Source organism: Apium graveolens, chromosome 9, assembly GCF_009905375.1.
Source record: "Apium graveolens cultivar Ventura chromosome 9, ASM990537v1, whole genome shotgun sequence".
Classification (NCBI taxonomy): domain Eukaryota; kingdom Viridiplantae; phylum Streptophyta; class Magnoliopsida; order Apiales; family Apiaceae; genus Apium; species Apium graveolens.
In genome coordinates this window covers 156,836,778-156,853,962 of record NC_133655.1, presented here as the reverse complement: position 1 = coordinate 156,853,962, position 17,185 = coordinate 156,836,778, and the positions used below count along the sequence as shown (strand labels likewise).

General features: G+C 39.4%; 1 protein-coding gene across 1 annotated transcript; it reads left to right on the top strand.

Annotated features, from left to right (window-relative positions):
- The first annotated feature begins 1,192 nt into the window (after positions 1-1,192).
- LOC141685686 (uncharacterized) lies at positions 1,193-15,320 on the top strand. Its single transcript, XM_074490775.1, has 2 exons — positions 1,193-1,657; positions 15,135-15,320. The coding sequence occupies exons 1-2, from the start codon at positions 1,193-1,195 to the stop codon at positions 15,318-15,320; spliced, it is 651 nt and encodes a 216-aa protein (XP_074346876.1).
- The last annotated feature ends 1,865 nt before the right edge of the window (positions 15,321-17,185 follow it).

Below are 17,185 nucleotides of genomic sequence, written 5' to 3'. Positions count from 1 at the left end.
CCACTAACCCCCCTTACAAGATGCCTGTATGCCTCGAAGCTAGAGGGAGTGGACACTCTAATCGGAGTGAAGCACAAGGGTGGACACCCCAATATATACGTGGCTTGGCTCCTATCCCGGAGGATCAAGAATTCTCTGGATCTTATACAGATAGAGACTCTGAATCATCGGATGACGATGTTGCTCCGAGAAGGAGGTGTGCTGGTAAAGAGCCGATGTCTATTACTAACCAACGCCCTAGGAGCACTCAAGGGACGAATCCCCAAGATGTCCAGGAGAGGATCAGGGCTCATAAAGCTGAGATCCAAAGGATGAAGCGCGATCTGGAGACGCACCTGACCCCAAGACCCCACTTGCTCCGACACGGAGAGATCTTCCTCTAATCATAGACCCGGATGGTCCAATACCAAGGAGGGCTGCTACCCCAAGGGCTGATCCAAGCAATCTTATGCTCCTAGAAGATCCTGATAATCCAAAACCACCATTCACTGACGAGATAATGAATGCCTGCATCTCAAGGAAGTTCAATATGCCCACCATCAAAGCATAAGATGGTACTGGTGACCCTGCTAATCATGTCAGGACGTTCTCAAACGCCCTGTTACTACATCCCGTGAACGATGCTATTAAGTGTTGGGCCTTTCCTTAAACCTTATTGGGTATGGCTCAGAGGTAGTACAGCCGTCTGCCCCCAAACTCTATTGGATCCTTTAAGGATTTGAGCCAAGCTTTTATCAAGCAGTTCATAAGTGGCAGAGTACACGAGAAGAGTTCGGCCTCTTTCATGGGCATAGTCCAAGGAGCAAAGGAGTCCCTGAGAAAATATTTAAATCGATTTACGAAGGAGGCTCTGAAGGTCCCTGATCTTGACGATAAGGTAGCTATGATAGCCCTACAGCAAGGGACTAGAGATGAGTTCTTTAAGATGACCCTGGCTAAGAGCCCTCCCGAAAGCATGTTGTAGCTTCAGGATAGGGCTAAAAAGTATATCAAGGTGGATACAAGTATGAAGAAGACAACTGTGAGTAATGAACCCGCTGGAAACAAGAAGCTGAAGATGGATCAGGAGTACGATGCCAAGGACAAGTATCATTGAATGAACAAAAGCTCCGAATCCTCCTCTTCTAAGAAGAATCAGCAACCAAGGTTCACTAAATATGCAAGGTTAAATGCTCCAAGAAGCCAGATCCTTATGGAAATTGAGAAGGACAAAGAGTTCATATGGCCAAAGCCACTAAGGGGAGACCCCGAGAAAAGAGACAAAAGTCGATACTGTAGGTTGCATAAAGATGTTGGTCATGATACTGACGATTGTAGGCAACTTAAGGATGAGATTGAGTATTTGATCCGAAGGGGAAAATTTGGACGTTTCACCAACGGTGAAGAGGCTGGAGGCCAAAAAAGAGACAATGACCGAAGAGATGATGATCGAAGGGGTAACGACAGATATCGCAACCCACAGGCCCGAGGGTCGGTAATCAATATGATCTCAGCAGGTCCTACAATAGCTGGTACTACAAGGAACTCTCGAAAAGCTTATGCGAGAGAGATGATGAGCATAGTTGAAGAGCCATCTAAGAGTTCTAAGTCAGAGATGATGCTTGAATTTGGTGACCCAGACCTTGAAGTTTTGGAATTTCCTCAGGATAATCCTCTGGTTATGTTACACCCGACATTTCTGTGTAATATTAATTGTAAATTTGGTGTAATTATAAAGCCGAATGCCAATATATTCAACTATTGTATGCTTGGGTGAATGAGAATTTCCGCGTCTTAAATTTTCGATATGTGGTATATGATTTTTCAAATCAAAAGTTTATTTATTTCTTTCATTTTTTGATTTATAAGGAATATTTTAAACCTTGAATAAATTTTTTTTTAAAAGTTATTTTGCTCACAAATTTCAAAAATAGTTTTATAAAATTTCCAAAAATCTAAGCTATTTTATGGTATAAATTTTATAATTTTTGAACTTGTGTTTTATTTTATAAAATTAAATCTTTATAAGTATTAATTGTCATAATTAGCAAATTACATAGTTATCCTTGCATGCAAATCCTTTCTATTCAATCCAAAAGGGCTAAAGAGTCAATAACCACCCCACTAACTCTTATTTTCTAGCCAAATACCTTCTTTACCCTTGCATGCAAATTGAACCAAGTACAAGTGGAAGGGTAATCATGTCAATTCCTATTTCCACTCACATTTGTCAACACAAAAACCATAAAACAAGTAAATACATGATCATTTCACACATCACTCACCACCACACTCATTCTTCTCTCCCTCCTCTCTCTCACTCTCGGCTACTCCCTCCTTCACTCTCGGCTTTTAGCCGAAACCACCCCCTCCCCATTTTTCTTCATTCCTCATCCAAGCTTCCACCCTCTATACAAGTAAATGTTACTTCCCATACCATGATCACTCATATTTCAAAGAGTTTTGAGTAGAAAGTTTAAGTTTTAAGGTTGCATGTAAAGGTTTTAGTTGAAACTCAAAGTACAACCTTGATTCTTGTGAGTTTAGGGTTGTTTTTTAGAGGACTACAAGGAATGGAGAAGTGCCAAGTCTTGAGAAGGAAACTCTTGATGATTAAATGGCCATTCCCTTCCATTTCATTCGGCCATGACCATAGGGGAGCTGAATAAATGGTCCTTAAGACTATTCTTGTTGCTTTGCTCAATTTTTGCATGTTTATGTGATAATGGCTTGAATTTTATGGTGAAAATTTGATGAAACTCCTTGCATGCTAAGTGATCATCTAGATATAGCTCATGCTAGGCTTGCATGTAAATTTCTTGGTAAAACATATTTAGAAAACATGTTATTTTGCTTGCAAAACTCGAGGACATGCACGCATGTGAATTTCTCTTAGAATGTTATAAGATTTTGATCATTTGGAAAGATTTTGTTAGTAAGCTTTAATTTCAGTAGGATTAAGGTGTTAATATTGATTAATGCTCCTTGATGCATGGTAATAATTCATGGTTATCTTTTATAAAAATGCATATCTTATTGTTTCAAAAACTTGATGATTTGTGAGTTGGGAAGTGTAGTTTCTTTTGTTTTTCCATAATTATACCATAGGTAAAGGATGATCTCCACCAAAGTTATTTTGAGAATAAGGGAGTTATTTCAGTAGATCACCATGTTTAAGTCTTGGTTTGGGTATTGGGTTGTTGGTAGTTGAGTTTGTCAAGTCAAAACCTTGGAGAAAGGAGAGTTATAGTTTCTGCAGAAAATCAGTTTAGTACCCTGAGGTTTAGAGTGAGTTTTGACCATGTCATTGATGTGCACTTTGAGGCCCAAGCCACCATATGTTAGTATTGGGAGTATATAAAAGGTTTTAGGTGTTGTTTGGAGGTTTGCATGTCATTTGGTTAGGTACACAAGTAGAATAACAAAATCTGTCCAGCAGGGGACAGTTTTGTTGTAACTTAGAAATAGGGAGATTTGACCATGTCATGGGTAGGACCTCATTAGGCCCTGTTGGGCCTTAGTTAGAGGGAGTGTCGGAGAAGTTTTTTCAATCATAGTTCATAGGATATGAGTTAGAACCATGTGTCACAAGTTAATTCAAGTCAGGGCGTTTTCTGCCCAGAAAAACAGGGGAACCTTGGACTTTTAGCTTAGGCCCAAGAAGGCCCAATCCAGGCCCTTGAGCCACATCAAGTTTGTGAGATGCCCTTAGGTTAGGAGAGTCTTGTGTAAGAGTTTTGAAGGAAAAATTGTAGTTTAAGAGTGTCTAATGCACTCAAGAAACCATAGTTGTCATTCTGAAATTTGCACCAGTGAGCACTTTCACTTATCACATAGTTTTAGAACACTTAGGAGTGAGATTTAGGTTGACCACCATAGTTGTAAGATAGTATAAGGTCATTAGAGCAAAAGGCACAAGGGAGGGTCAATAGGATTTGGATAGTTTAGTAAAGGCACATCGAGTTAGGAAGCCAAAATTTGAAGACTTTGTCTAGTTTAGCGATCAAGTGACTTAAGTTGTGAGTCAAGATCATCCAAGCCTAGTGTTGCATTATGGTGTATATGGTGTTATTTGGTATTAATATATGATATGTGATTATGTGGCTATGTGTGTACAATTGTAATTTAAAGGTGAATATAAAATTAAGTGCATATAGGCCTAAGTGCCATCCGTGTTTAATTTCGGGTTGTAAATAGGTTTAGTTGGTGAGAGTATATTATATTAAAGATTATTAATATTTATGTAGGATCTCGAGACGAGGGAAAATTTTCCATAAAGGTTGAGTGAAGCTCCAGTTGCTCCTACCAGTCAGACCAGACCAACCTTTCTCAAGGCAAGTGATTCAACTTGTCCTTCGTATTTACTGCTAATAGTTCATGCATTGCTGCAATTATCCTGTATCATTTGATATATTAAATCAAACGTATCGTATGTTTATCTTTGAATTATATAAAGATGCCATGAACCCTCGAGTAGGTATTGCAAAGTAGTCTTATCATGATAGTATATTAAAGTAATTCGAATGCCATGATAAAAGAAAAAGGTCAGTTATAACTCTTGGTTGATTCTCTTGATTAACATGCTGATGATTCCTAAGTATTGATATCTCATACTGATACTTGAACCCCTATAGAACCTAACCTTGAACCCTGAAAGTCAGATACTTATCAAAGTGATTCCTCATTGATTGATACCCCTCTTTCTTATCCTAAAGCTTGACAATTCTGATATATCCTGAGCTAAAAATCATTTCTTCATACCTTAACACCCTTAGTATTCATGAAGCTTACCTCCTTGATGATCCAACACTTGAACCTTGATGAGAAACCTTTGCTTTAAGCCCAATTCGGCATTTCCCTTCATGATATCCAATAGCCTCACTAAATTCTCTTGTCCAAACTTTGAAATACGAAAACCATTCAGTTACCCTAATAGAGTATAGTTTTGTGATTTATGGCTCTGAGAGTTAGTACCATTTCCCCGTGTTTCGAGTTGATTTATAATCCCTTGATAAAGATGTTTACTGTAAAAAGAGATTTTGTTATAATTCGGCATCAGTTTTTGAAATAAATAAAATGTGGGTTTTCAGTCCCAAAGGGGGATAAATGTTTTCTTTGAATAGTGGATCTGGACTGAGACGCGAGTCCTTTCCACACTTATATTAGGCTTAAAAGTTGCCTAGGGATTCCCAATAATGTTTTAGAACCCAGCGAGGTTCGGGATTACTTCGCGGCTGATCACCGGCTGTAATCCGTAGCGTCATAAAATGATTTTGATTAAGCAGTATGATTTTGAAATTATTTTGATACAAAGAAAATGATGCCATCACCCAAAGTTTTATCCCTCATTATCAGTGGTTATGTCTTTCCATTGTCATTCTTTAATGTATATCTCGATTTATGTTTTGTATCATATTGTTTAGCACTTGTTGAGCATTTGGCTCACTCCTTACTTTACCCTGATAATACAGCTAGCAGCTATGGTTAGATTCAAGCAGACTGCCCGTAAGACCTGTGATGCTGATGCTTATGTTCGAGCTCAGGTAGAATAAGTGATAGTAGTTTGTGTGAGGACTCGGTATTTAAAATCAGATGTAATAGTTGGTAGTGTTGGGCCGTTCCAAACCCTAAACTATAAGATCTGGGAATTGGTTATGTTATTTCTTTTAGCTATATTTAATCTGCTGTTTAAGTTGGGGTGTGACAGGTTTTGGTATCAGAGCTACGATTTAGAGTCCCTGGACAACCCAAATAGGTTCTAGGATATGTGTGTAGTTTATAGATATTATGCGATAGAGTAGGTTAAGTAAATTCATTATTAATACTCCTCTTATTGGTTGTCAGCAAAGGGCGCATTCCTCGTCATCCTTTAGGTCGGACGATACTATTGCTTTCACTGTGTATGTTGAGTTGAGGCGCGAGTTCGACATGCTTCAGGGCAAGTACGACCGACTGATAGACCGACTGAAGAATGTGTATCCGGACAGCCGAAACTATGAAGGGAAGCCCAAGGAGCAGATGACTGCGAGACTTGAGACCTTGGTTCAGTATGTCAACACTAAGCTTGAGGAGATGCCAGCGCACCGGGACCGTACCAACCAGTATGTCATTCAGATGGTGGCGGATGAGCTCCAGAGCATTGTGAAGACGCTTCGAGAGGAAAAGACTACCAAGCCCCGTTCAGATGGAGTGGAGCCTTAGTTCTTTCCATTTACCTTTCATGTTGTTGTACTATCAGACTCTGTAGAATCCCCAGTTGTTTCCGTTGTTTCCTTTAAATAAGCCTGTTATTCCTAGAATCAGACTTTGTCCTAATCCTATGTATTGTGCCCTTTAAAATTTCAATAATTATGTTCTATTGTTCCATTTTCTCTCAACTGTTATTTTACGTTTTTATATGCATCACCATATCTGCTTAATTTGAAACTTGACCTCATATGTAGATAAGAATGCCATGCGATACCCTCGAATTGTTCATATCTGTTTTAACATAACTCTTATTTCAGGATCATGCCTCCCAAAAAGAAGAACCCAACAACCACATCCAACACAGACCCAAATATTCTTCGACTACTGGAAACTTTGCAACAGCAAACCAATGCTATAGCTCAACAACAACTAACTCTTCAACAACGAATTGAAAACCAAGATAACCGTGAACCACACCAACCACCTGAACCACCAGTACCACCTAGACAAATTGTCACTTTCAAGGCTTTTCAGAATGTAAAACCACCTGCATTTCATGATACCACTGATCCAGTAATAGCTAACACATGGATCAAGGAGATGGAAAGGGCTTTTGACTTGGTACAGTTAGGAGACGATCAGAAGACGCCGTATGCTACTTACTTCTTGAAGGGTGAAGTCATCTATTGGTGGGAATCAGTAAAAGCTATGGAAGTCACTCAACAGGTTTCTTGGGAGAGATTTAAGAAGTTATTTCTGGACAAGTATTACCCTAAGTACATGTAGAATCAGATGGAGCTCAAATTTTTGGAGCTGAAGCAAGGGAACATGACTATATTGGAGTATGAGAAGAAGTTCACAGAGTTGTCAAGGTTTGTGACAAAGTATACCAGTACTGAGGAGGAAAAAGCGAAGAGATTTCAGCAAGGATTGGAGCTTTGGATCAGAGATAGAGTGGCTATGTTTGAGCTTGATACTTATGCGGGAGTAGTACAGAAAGCTGCTCTGATTGAGAATAATGGGATGTTGTCAAGGAAGGAAAGGGATAACAAGAAGAGGAAGGTTCCATTTTATGGAGAAAAGTCTAAAGCGGGAAGTTCACAAGATCGGAATGTAAAGAGGATCGGATTCCAGAAGGGTGGAAATTTTCAAAAGAAGGGAAATTTGGGTAAAAGGCAAGAATCAAAGGGGAGCAGTCAGGCAAGCCAAGGGCAAGTTGGAGAAAATAAGTTCCCGAGACCGGAATGCAAGCACTGTGGAAGAAGGCACCCTGGATTATGTAATAAGCTGAGCATGACATGCTATAGGTGCAATCAGAAGGGACATTTGGCGAATGAGTGCAAGATGCCGAAGCCAGGAGTTACGTGTTACAAGTGTGGGAAGACTGGACACATAGCTAGGGAGTGCAAGGCAACCGGACCAGTCAAAGCTTTAATGAACGTGGCAAGTACCAGTGCGAGCGTGCCAGCCGAGGTATTGGCATTACCTCCACCACCTACACCAACCCCGCAAGCAACAACAAGGACATTTGATTTGAAGATAAAGGATGCTGTTCAGAATTCTGAGGTGATAGCAGGTACACTTTTACTCAATAATGTCAAAGCTAAAGTATTGATTGATTCGGGAGCAACAAGATCTTTCATATCAGAATCTTTTGTTGATAAGCTTCAATGTGATAAAATGATTATGAGTGAGGTAGTAAACGTGGTAATTCCGAACCAAGAGAAGATTCCTGTGAATCAATTATGTCCAAAGTGTGAGATTGATATTTCGGGGTATAAGTTTTCAGCCGACTTTATACTCTTCAAGTTGGGAGAGTTTGACATAATTTTAGGCATGGATTGGTTAGGAGAAAATAGCGCTCAGATTAATTGTAAGACCAAGAAAGTGTATTTAAAGACGAAGAGTGGAGAGAAGGTAGTATTCAAGGGGCAGAGGCAAGAGCAACTATTTCTTACAATCATTCAGGCTAAGAAGCTACTTAGAAAAGGTTATGAGTCGTTCCTAGCTTATGTAGTGGATTCAGAAAAAGGCAGCCCTAACATAGAAGATATTCCTGTAGTTAACGAGTTTCCCAATGTGTTCCTGATGAACTACCAGGCTTACCACCAGATCGACAAATCGAGTTCGAGATCAACCTTGCTCCAGGCACGGAACTAGTTTCAAAGGCCCCATATAGGATGGCACCAGCAGAAATGAAAGAGTTGGCGAGCCAGCTACAAGAATTGTTGGATAAGGGAGTGATACGGCCAAGTACGTCGCCATGGGAGCATGCGATTATGCATAGATTATCGAGAGTTGAATAAGGTAACGACCAAGAACCGCTACCCGCTACCAAGAATAGATGACCTTTTTGACCAGTCGAAGGGAGCAAAATACTTTTCAAAGATCGATTTGAGATCGGGATACCATCAATTAAAGATCAAAGAAGAAGATATTCCCAAGACCGCATTCAGGACCAAATATGGGCATTATAAATTCTTAGTAATTCCGTTTGGACTGACCAACGCCCCGGCCGCATTTATGGATCTGATGAATCGAGTATTTAAGAAGTATTTGGACAAATTTGTCATGGTATTCATTGATGAAATCCTTATTTATTCTAAGTTGGAGGAAAAACATAAGCAGCACCTCTGGATAGCATTGGAAATACTTCGTCAAGAGAAGTTGTATGCCAAGTTTACCAAATGTGAGTTCTGGTTAAAGGAAGTTCAATTTTTGGGGCATGTCATTGGAAATGAAGGAGTTAAAGTGGATCTGGGAAAGATTGAGGCAGTTATGAGTTGGGAGAGGCCAAAGACTCCTACGGAAGTGCAAAGTTTTCTAGGGTTGGCAGGATACTATAGAAGGTTCGTCAAGGATTTTTCGAAAATTGCCACGCCATTGACCAAGTTAACCAGAAAGAATCAAAAGTTTGAATGGAGTGCAGAATGTGAGGATAGTTTTCAAAAGTTGAAACAGAGATTGGTAACAGCTCCGGTGTTAGTGCTACCGGATGATCAAGGAAACTTTGTAATATTCAGCGACGCTTCACATAAGGGATTGGGTTGTGTGTTAATGCAACACAGTAAGGTGATCGCATATGCGTCAAGACAGTTGAAACCGCATGAGTTAAAGTACCCGACGCATGACTTGGAACTAGCCGCCATAGTGTTCGCACTTAAGATTTGGAGACATTACCTCTACGGAGAGAAGTGTGAAATCTACGCGGATCACAAGAGTTTAAAGTACATTTTCACTCAGAAGGAGCTCAATAGGAGGCATAGGAGATGGCTAGAATTGATCAAGGACTATGACTGCTCGATAAATTACCATCCTGGAAAGGCGAATGTTGTGGCCGATGCTCTAAGTAGGAAAGAGAGACTGTATAAGATGACAACACCAAAGGAATTATCTGAAAAAATCAAGAGATTTGAACTGGAACTTTGTGATTGTGGAAAAGTTAAGGAAGTTTATCGTGCAATGACTTTTCATCCAACACTAGTGGAAAAGATAAAGAAATGTCAAGAAGAAGTAATGAAGAAAGAGAAGAATCAGTTATCTGGAGAGGAGATTAATACTCAAAGGGATGAGCAAGGGATACAAAGGTTTTCTTCCAGAATATGGATTCCTCATGTACCTGAATTAAAGAATGAGATCCTCCATGAAGCCCACAATTCGAAATTTTCAATCCACCCGGGAAGTACCAAGATGTATCGAGACTTAAAGAAGAACTTTTGGTGGCCAAATATGAAGCGAGACATGGCAGAATGGGTTGCGAAGTGTTATACTTGTCAGAAAGTGAAGGCAAAACATCAACGACCAAGCGGATTAATTCAGCCCCTGAAGATTCCAGAATGGAAATGGGAAAATATCGCTATGGACTTTATAGTAGGACTACCGTGAACGAAATCCGGGCATGACGCAATATGGGTTATAATTGATCGTCTTACGAAGTCAGCGCATTTCCTTCCAATTAACGAGAAGTCGTCACTGGACAAGTTGGTTCATCTGTATGTGCGCGAAATCGTACTAAGGCATGGAGTACCTGTATCAATAGTTTCAGACAGAGATCCCCGATTTAACTCGAGATTTTGGAAGCAATTTCAGGAATGTCTGGGCACAAAGTTGAATATGAGCACGACGTACCACCCGCAGACTGATGGCCAGAGTGAAAGGACAATCCAAACAATTGAAGACATGTTGCGCAGTTGTGTAATCGATTTTGCAGGAAGTTGGGACGACCATTTGCCGTTGATTGAATTCTCTTACAACAATAGCTATCATTCCAGTATCGGCATGCCACCATACAAAGCTTTGTACGGGCGAAAATGTAGATCACCAACAAGTTCAGACGAAGTAGGAGAAGGAAAGATTCTCGGCTCAGAATTGGTACAACAGTTGCATGACTCGGTCAAGTTAATTCAGAAAAGGTTGCTTGCTGCTCAAGATAGATAGAGGAAGTATGCGGATCCAGCGCGTAAGGATGTTCGATTCCAAATTGGCGAAGCTGTTTTGTTGAAGGTGTCACCTAGAAAAGGGTTGATGAGATTTGGCAAGAAAGGGAAGTTAGCACCTAGATATATAGGTCCTTTTGAAATATTGAGTCAAGTGGGAAAGGTGGCCTACGAGTTGGCCTTACCACCTCAGTATCAGCATGTGCATAATGTGTTCCATGTATCATTGCTTAAGAAGTATAATCCTGATGCTAGCCATATAATAGAATATGAACCTGTTGAAATTCAGGCATACCTGTCATTTGTGGAGCAACCGGTTAAAATACTCGACTGGCAAGAGAAGAGTCTTAGAAATAAGTCAGTAAAGTTAGTAAAAGTACTTTGGAGGAACCCTAAGGTCGAAGAATCGACTTGGGAGTTAGAGTCTGATATGCATTCCCGGTATCCTCATCTGTTCTCTTAGATTCTGGGGACAGAATCCCTTAAGGGGGAGAGGATGTTACACCCGACATTTCTGTGTAATATTAATTGTAAATTTGGTGTAATTATAAAGCCGAATGCCAATATATTCAACAATTGTATGCTTGTGTGAATGAGAATTTCTGCGTCTTAAATTTTCGATATGTGGTATATGATTTTTCAAATTAAAAGTTTATTTATTTCTTTTATTTTTTGATTTATAAGGAATATTTTAAACCTTGAATAAATTTCTTTTTAAAAGTTATTTTGCTCACAAATTTCAAAAGTAGTTTTATAAAATTTCCAAAAATCCAAGCTATTTTATGGTATAAATTTTATAATTTTTGAACTTGTGTTTTATTTTATAAAATTAAATATTTATAAGTATTAATTGTCATAATTAGCAAATTACATAGTTATCCTTGCATGCAAATCCTTTCTATTCAATCCAAAAGGGCTAAAGAGTCAATAACTACCCCACTAACTCTTATTTTCTAGCCAAATACCTTCTTTACCGTTGCATGCAAATTGAACCAAGTACAAGTGGTAATCATGTCAATTCCTATTTCCACTCACATTTGTCAACACAAAAACCATAAAACAAGTAAAGACATGATTATTTCACACATCACTCACGATCACACTCATTCTTCTCTCCCTCCTCTCTCTCACTCTCGGCTACTCCCTCTTTCACTCTCGGCTTTTAGCAGAAACCACCCCCTCCCCATTTTTCTTCATTCCTCAACCAAGCTTCCACCCTCTATACAAGTAAATTTTACTTCCCATACCATGATCACTCATATTTCAAAGAGTTTTGAGTAGAAAGTTTAAGTTTTAAGGTTGCATGTAAAGGTTTTAGTTGAAACTCAAAGTACAACCTTGATTCTTTTGAGTTTAGGGTTGTTTTTGAGAGGACTACAAGGAATGAAGAAGTACCAAGTCTTGAGAAGGAAACTCTTGATGATTAAATGGACATTCCCTTCCATTTCATTCGTCCATGACCATAGGGCAGCCGAATGAATGGTCCTTAAGACTATTCTTGTTGCTTTGTTCAATTTTTGCATGTTTATGTGATAATGGCTTGAATTTTATGGTGAAAATTTGATGAAACTCCTTGCATGCTAAGTGATCATCTAGATATAGCTCATGCTAGGCTTGCATGTAAATTTCTTGGTAAAACATATTTAGAAAACATGTTATTTCGCTTGCAAAACTCGAGGACATGCACGCATGTGAATTTCTCTTAGAATGTTATAAGATTTTGATCATTTAGAAAGATTTTATTAGTAAGCTTTAATTTCAGTAGGATTAAGGTGTTAATATTGATTAATGCTCCTTGATGCATGGTAATAATTCATGGTTATCTTTTATAAAAATGCATATCTTGTTGTTTCAAAAACTTGATGATTTGTGAGTTGGGAAGTGTAGTTTCTTTTGTTTTGCCATAATTGTACCATAGGTAAATGATGATCTCCACCAAAGTTATTTTGAGAATAAGGGATTTAGTTTAGTAGATCACCATGTTTAAGTCTTGGTTTGGGTATTAGGTTATTGGTAGTTGAGTTTGTCAAGTCAAAACCTTGGAGAAAGGAGAGTTATAGTTTCTGCAGAAAATCAGTTTAGTACCCTGAGGTTTAGAGTGAGTTTTGACCATGTCATTGATGTGCACTTTGAGGCCCAAGCCACCAGAAGTTAGTATTGGCATTATATAAAAGGTTTTAGGTGTTGGTTGGAGGTTTGCATGTCATTTGGTTAGGTACACAAGTAGAATAACAAAATCTGTCCAGCAGGGGATAGTTTTGTTGCAACTTAGAAATAGGGAGATTTGACCATGTCATGGGTAGGCCCTCATTAGGCCCTACTGGGCCTTAGTTAGAGGGAGTGTCAGAGCAGTTTTTACAACCATAGTTCATAGGATATGAGTTAGAACCATGTGTCACAAGTTAATTCAAGTCAGGGCGTTTTCTGCCCAGAAAAACAGGGGAACCTTGGACTTTTAGCTTAGGCCCAAGAAGGTCCAAGCCAGGCCCTTGAGCCACATCAAGTTTGTGAGATGCCCTTAGGTCAGTAGAGTCTTGTGTAAAAGTTTTGAAGGAAAACTTCTAGTTTAAGAGTGTCTAATGCACTCAAGAAACCATAGTTGTCATTCTGAAATTTGCACCAGTGAGCACTTTCACTTATCACATAGTTTTAGAACACTTAGGAGTGAGATTTAGGTTGACCACCATAGTTGTAAGATAGTATAAGGTCAGTAGAGAAAAAGGCACAAGCGAGGGTCAATAGATTTTGGATAGTTTAGTAAAGGCACATCAAGTTAGGAAGCCAAAATTTGAAGACTTTGTCTAGTTTAGCGATCAAGTGACTTAAGTTATGAGTCGAGATCATCCAAGCCTAGTGTTGCATTATGGTGTATATGGTGTTATTTGGTATTAATATATGATATGTGATTATGTGGCTATGTGTGTACAATTGTAATTTAAAGGTGAATATAAAATTAAGTGCATATTGGCCTAAGTGCCATCCGTGTTTAATTTCGGGTTGTAAATAGGTTTAGTTGGTGAGAGTATATTATAATGAAGATTATTAATATTTATGTAGGATCTCGAGACGAGGGAAAATTTGCCATAAAGGTCGAGTGAAGCTCCAGTTGCTCCTACCAGTCAGACCAGACCAGCCTTTCTCAAGGCAAGTGATTCAACTTGTCCTTCGTATTTACTGCTAATAGTTCATACATTGCTGCAACTATCCTGTGTCATTTGATATATTAAATCAAGTGTATCGTATGTTTATCTTTGAATTATATAAATATGCCATGAACCCTCGAGTACGTATTACAAAGTAGTCTTATTATGATAGTATATTAAAGTAATTCGAATGCCATGATAAAAGAAAAAGGGCAGTTATAACTCTTGGTTGATTCTCTTGATTAACATGCTGATGATTCCAAAGTATTGATATCTCATCCTGATACTTGAACCCCTATAGAACCTTACCTTGAACCCTGAAAGTCAGATACTTATCAAAGTGATTCCTCATTGATTGATACCCCTCTTTCTTATCCTAAAGCTTGACAATTCTGATATATCCTGAGCTAAAAATCATTTGTTCATACCTTAACACCCTTAGTATTCATGAAGCTTACCTCCTTGATGATCCAACACTTGAACCTTGATGAGAGACCTTTGCTTTAAGCCCAATTCGGCATTTCCCTTCATGATATCCAATAGCCTCACTAAATTCCCTTGTCCAAACTTTGAAATATGAAAACCATTCAATTACCCTAATAGAGTATAGTTTTGTGATTTATGGCTCTGAGAGTTAGTACCATTTCCCCGTGTTTCGAGTTGATCTATAATCCCTTGATAAAGATGTTTACTGTAAAAAGAGATTTTGTTATAATTCGGCATCAGTTTTTGAAATAAATAAAATGTGGGTTTTCAGTCCCAAAGGGGGATAAATGTTTTCTTTGAATAGTGGATCTGGACTGAGACGCGAGTCCTTTCCACACTTATATTAGGCTTAAAAGTTGCCTAGGGATTCCCATTAATGTTTTAGAACCCAGCGAGGTTCGGGATTACTTCGCGGCTGATCACCGGCTGTAATCCGTAGCGTCATAAAATGATTTTGATTAAACGGTATGATTTTGAAATTGTTTTGATACAAACAAAATGATGCCATCACCCAAAGTTTTATCCCTCATTATCAGTGGTTATGTATTTCCATTGTCATTCTTTAATATATATCTCGATTTATGTTTTGTATCATATTATTTAGCACTTGTTGAGCATTTGGCTCACTCCTTGCTTTACCCTGATAATACAGCTAGCAGCTATGGTTAGATTCTAGCAGACTGCCCGTAAGACCTCTGATACTGATGCTTATGTTCGAGCTCAGGTAGAATAAGTGATAGTAGTTTGTGTGAGGACTCGGTATTTAAAATCAGATGTAATAGTTGGTAGTGTTGGGCCGTTCCAAACCCTAAACTGTAAGATCTTGGAATTGGTTATGTTATTTCTTTTAAAATGTTGTAATAGCTATATTTAATCTGCTGTTTAAGTTGGGGTGTGATAGGTTATCACTCCGATAATTGGAAATTGTCCTGTTATGAGGGTCCTAGTGGACAACGGAGCTTCCGTGGATATTTTGTTCCATGATACATTCATAAGGATTAGCTATACTGATTCTCAACTAACTCCGTCTGATGCACCCATCTACGGGGTTAACTACGTGGAATGTAAAGTTGAAGGAACAAAATAACTTCCCGTAACTATCGGGGAAGAGCCCAGGGAGGCCACGCAAATGTTGAACTTTCAGGTTGTTAAGGTAGCCTCTACTTACAATGCTATCACGGGTAGAACATGGATCCATGTATTTAAAGCCGTGCCCTCAACCTACCACATCGTTATGAAATTCCTAACTATGAATGGTGTTGGAGAAGTGAAAGGAGATCAGAAAATGGCCCACAGTTGCTATGTTGCAGCACTTAGGCCCGATAGAACCGAGGGGCAGGTCCTCCCCATAGAAGACATGGATGTCCGAAATAATGATGAACTACAAGGGAAGCCAATAGAGGACTTGGTCCCAATTCCCCTAGACCCCTTAGACCCAGAGAAGGTCACGTATATTGGGGCATCTCTGGACAAACTCTTGAAGGTCAAATGACAATATTCCTATATGAGAACAATGATGTGTTTGCTTGGACAATAGCTGATATGCCTGGGATTGACCCGAACCTTATAACTCATAGGTTGAATGTTGACCCAACTTGAAAGGTTGTGAAGTAGAAGAAGAGAACTTATGCTCCTGATAGGCTGGAAGCCATTAAACAGGAGGTTGATAAGCTTTTAGAAGCTGGATTCATTGAGGAAGTGCAATTCCCTGAGTGGTTGGCCAACCCCATAATGGTTAAGAAATCCAACGGGAAGTGGAGGATGTGCATCGACTTCACCGACTTGAATGATACTTGTCCTAAGTACTGCTACCCCTACCAAGGATTGATACCTTGATCGATGCCACTGTTGGACACGAGATGCTAAGTTTTATGGATGGCTTCAGCGGTTACAATCAGATTAAAATGCACAAAGATGACACCTCCAAGGTATCTTTCATAACTGACTTAGGTGTATTTTTTTATCTTGTTATGGCTTTTGGACTTAAGAATGCAGGAGCTACTTACCAAAGGTTGGTAAATAAGATATTTGTCCATCTAATTGGGAAGACCATGGAGGTCTATGTTGATGACATGTTAGTCAAAAGCCTAAGCAAGGCCGATCATATTAGTCACCTCAGAGAGGCATTTGAAGTGCTGAGGCACCACAAGATGATGTTGAACCCCACCAAGTGTGCTTTTAGTGTTGGGTCCGGAATTTTTTTGGGTCACATGGTCTCTAAGAGGGGATTAGAGGCCACCCCGAAAAAATCAAAGCAATCCTATACATGGAGCCACTACACTCCATTAAGGACGTTCAAAAGCTGACTGGATGAATCGCACCTCTAGGGAGGTTCATCTCCAAGTCTGGAGACAAATGCTTGCCCTTTTTCAAGACCCTTAAGAAGGTGAAGAATTTTGAAGGGACAGCTGAGAGCCAAGAGGCCTTTGAACAGCTAAATAAGCACATGAATGAAGCCCCGTTATTGGCCAAACCAAATTCGGAGGATACTCTTTATCTGTACCTGGAGGTATCTGAGCAAGCCGTGATTGCAGTCCTCATAAAGGAAGAACAGAAGCTTGAGAAGCCTGTATACTATGTAAGCAATGTGCTCCATGGAGCAGAATTGAACTACTCTACCACAGAAAAGTTTGCACTTTCCCTCATCACAGCCTCGAGGAAGTTAAGACCATACTTCCAGGCTCATAATATTGAAGTCCTGACAGACCAACCTTTGAGGAACATTCTTCATAGCCCAAAGGCCAGTGGGAGGCTCATCAAGTGGGAAATTGAGTTAGGAGAATTTGATATCAAGTACAAGCCTTGGATGGCCATTAAGGCTCAGGCCTTAGCAGACTTCGTGGTCGAATGCACCATTAAAGACCAATAAGTCAGGGGGCAAGAGATAGTATCACCAAAAAGAGGAGAGAAAGAGAAGGATAAAGAAACGACCCTGAAAGAGTATCGAGTTCT

Coding starts and splice junctions, on each gene's coding strand:
- LOC141685686 (XM_074490775.1), top strand. CDS start 1,193: ATGGAAATTGAGAAGGACAAAGAGTTCATATGGCCAAAGCCACTAAGG. Junction 1,658..15,134: donor TTCCTCAGGATAATCCTCTG/GTTATGTTACAC, acceptor GGGGTGTGATAG/GTTATCACTCCGATAATTGG.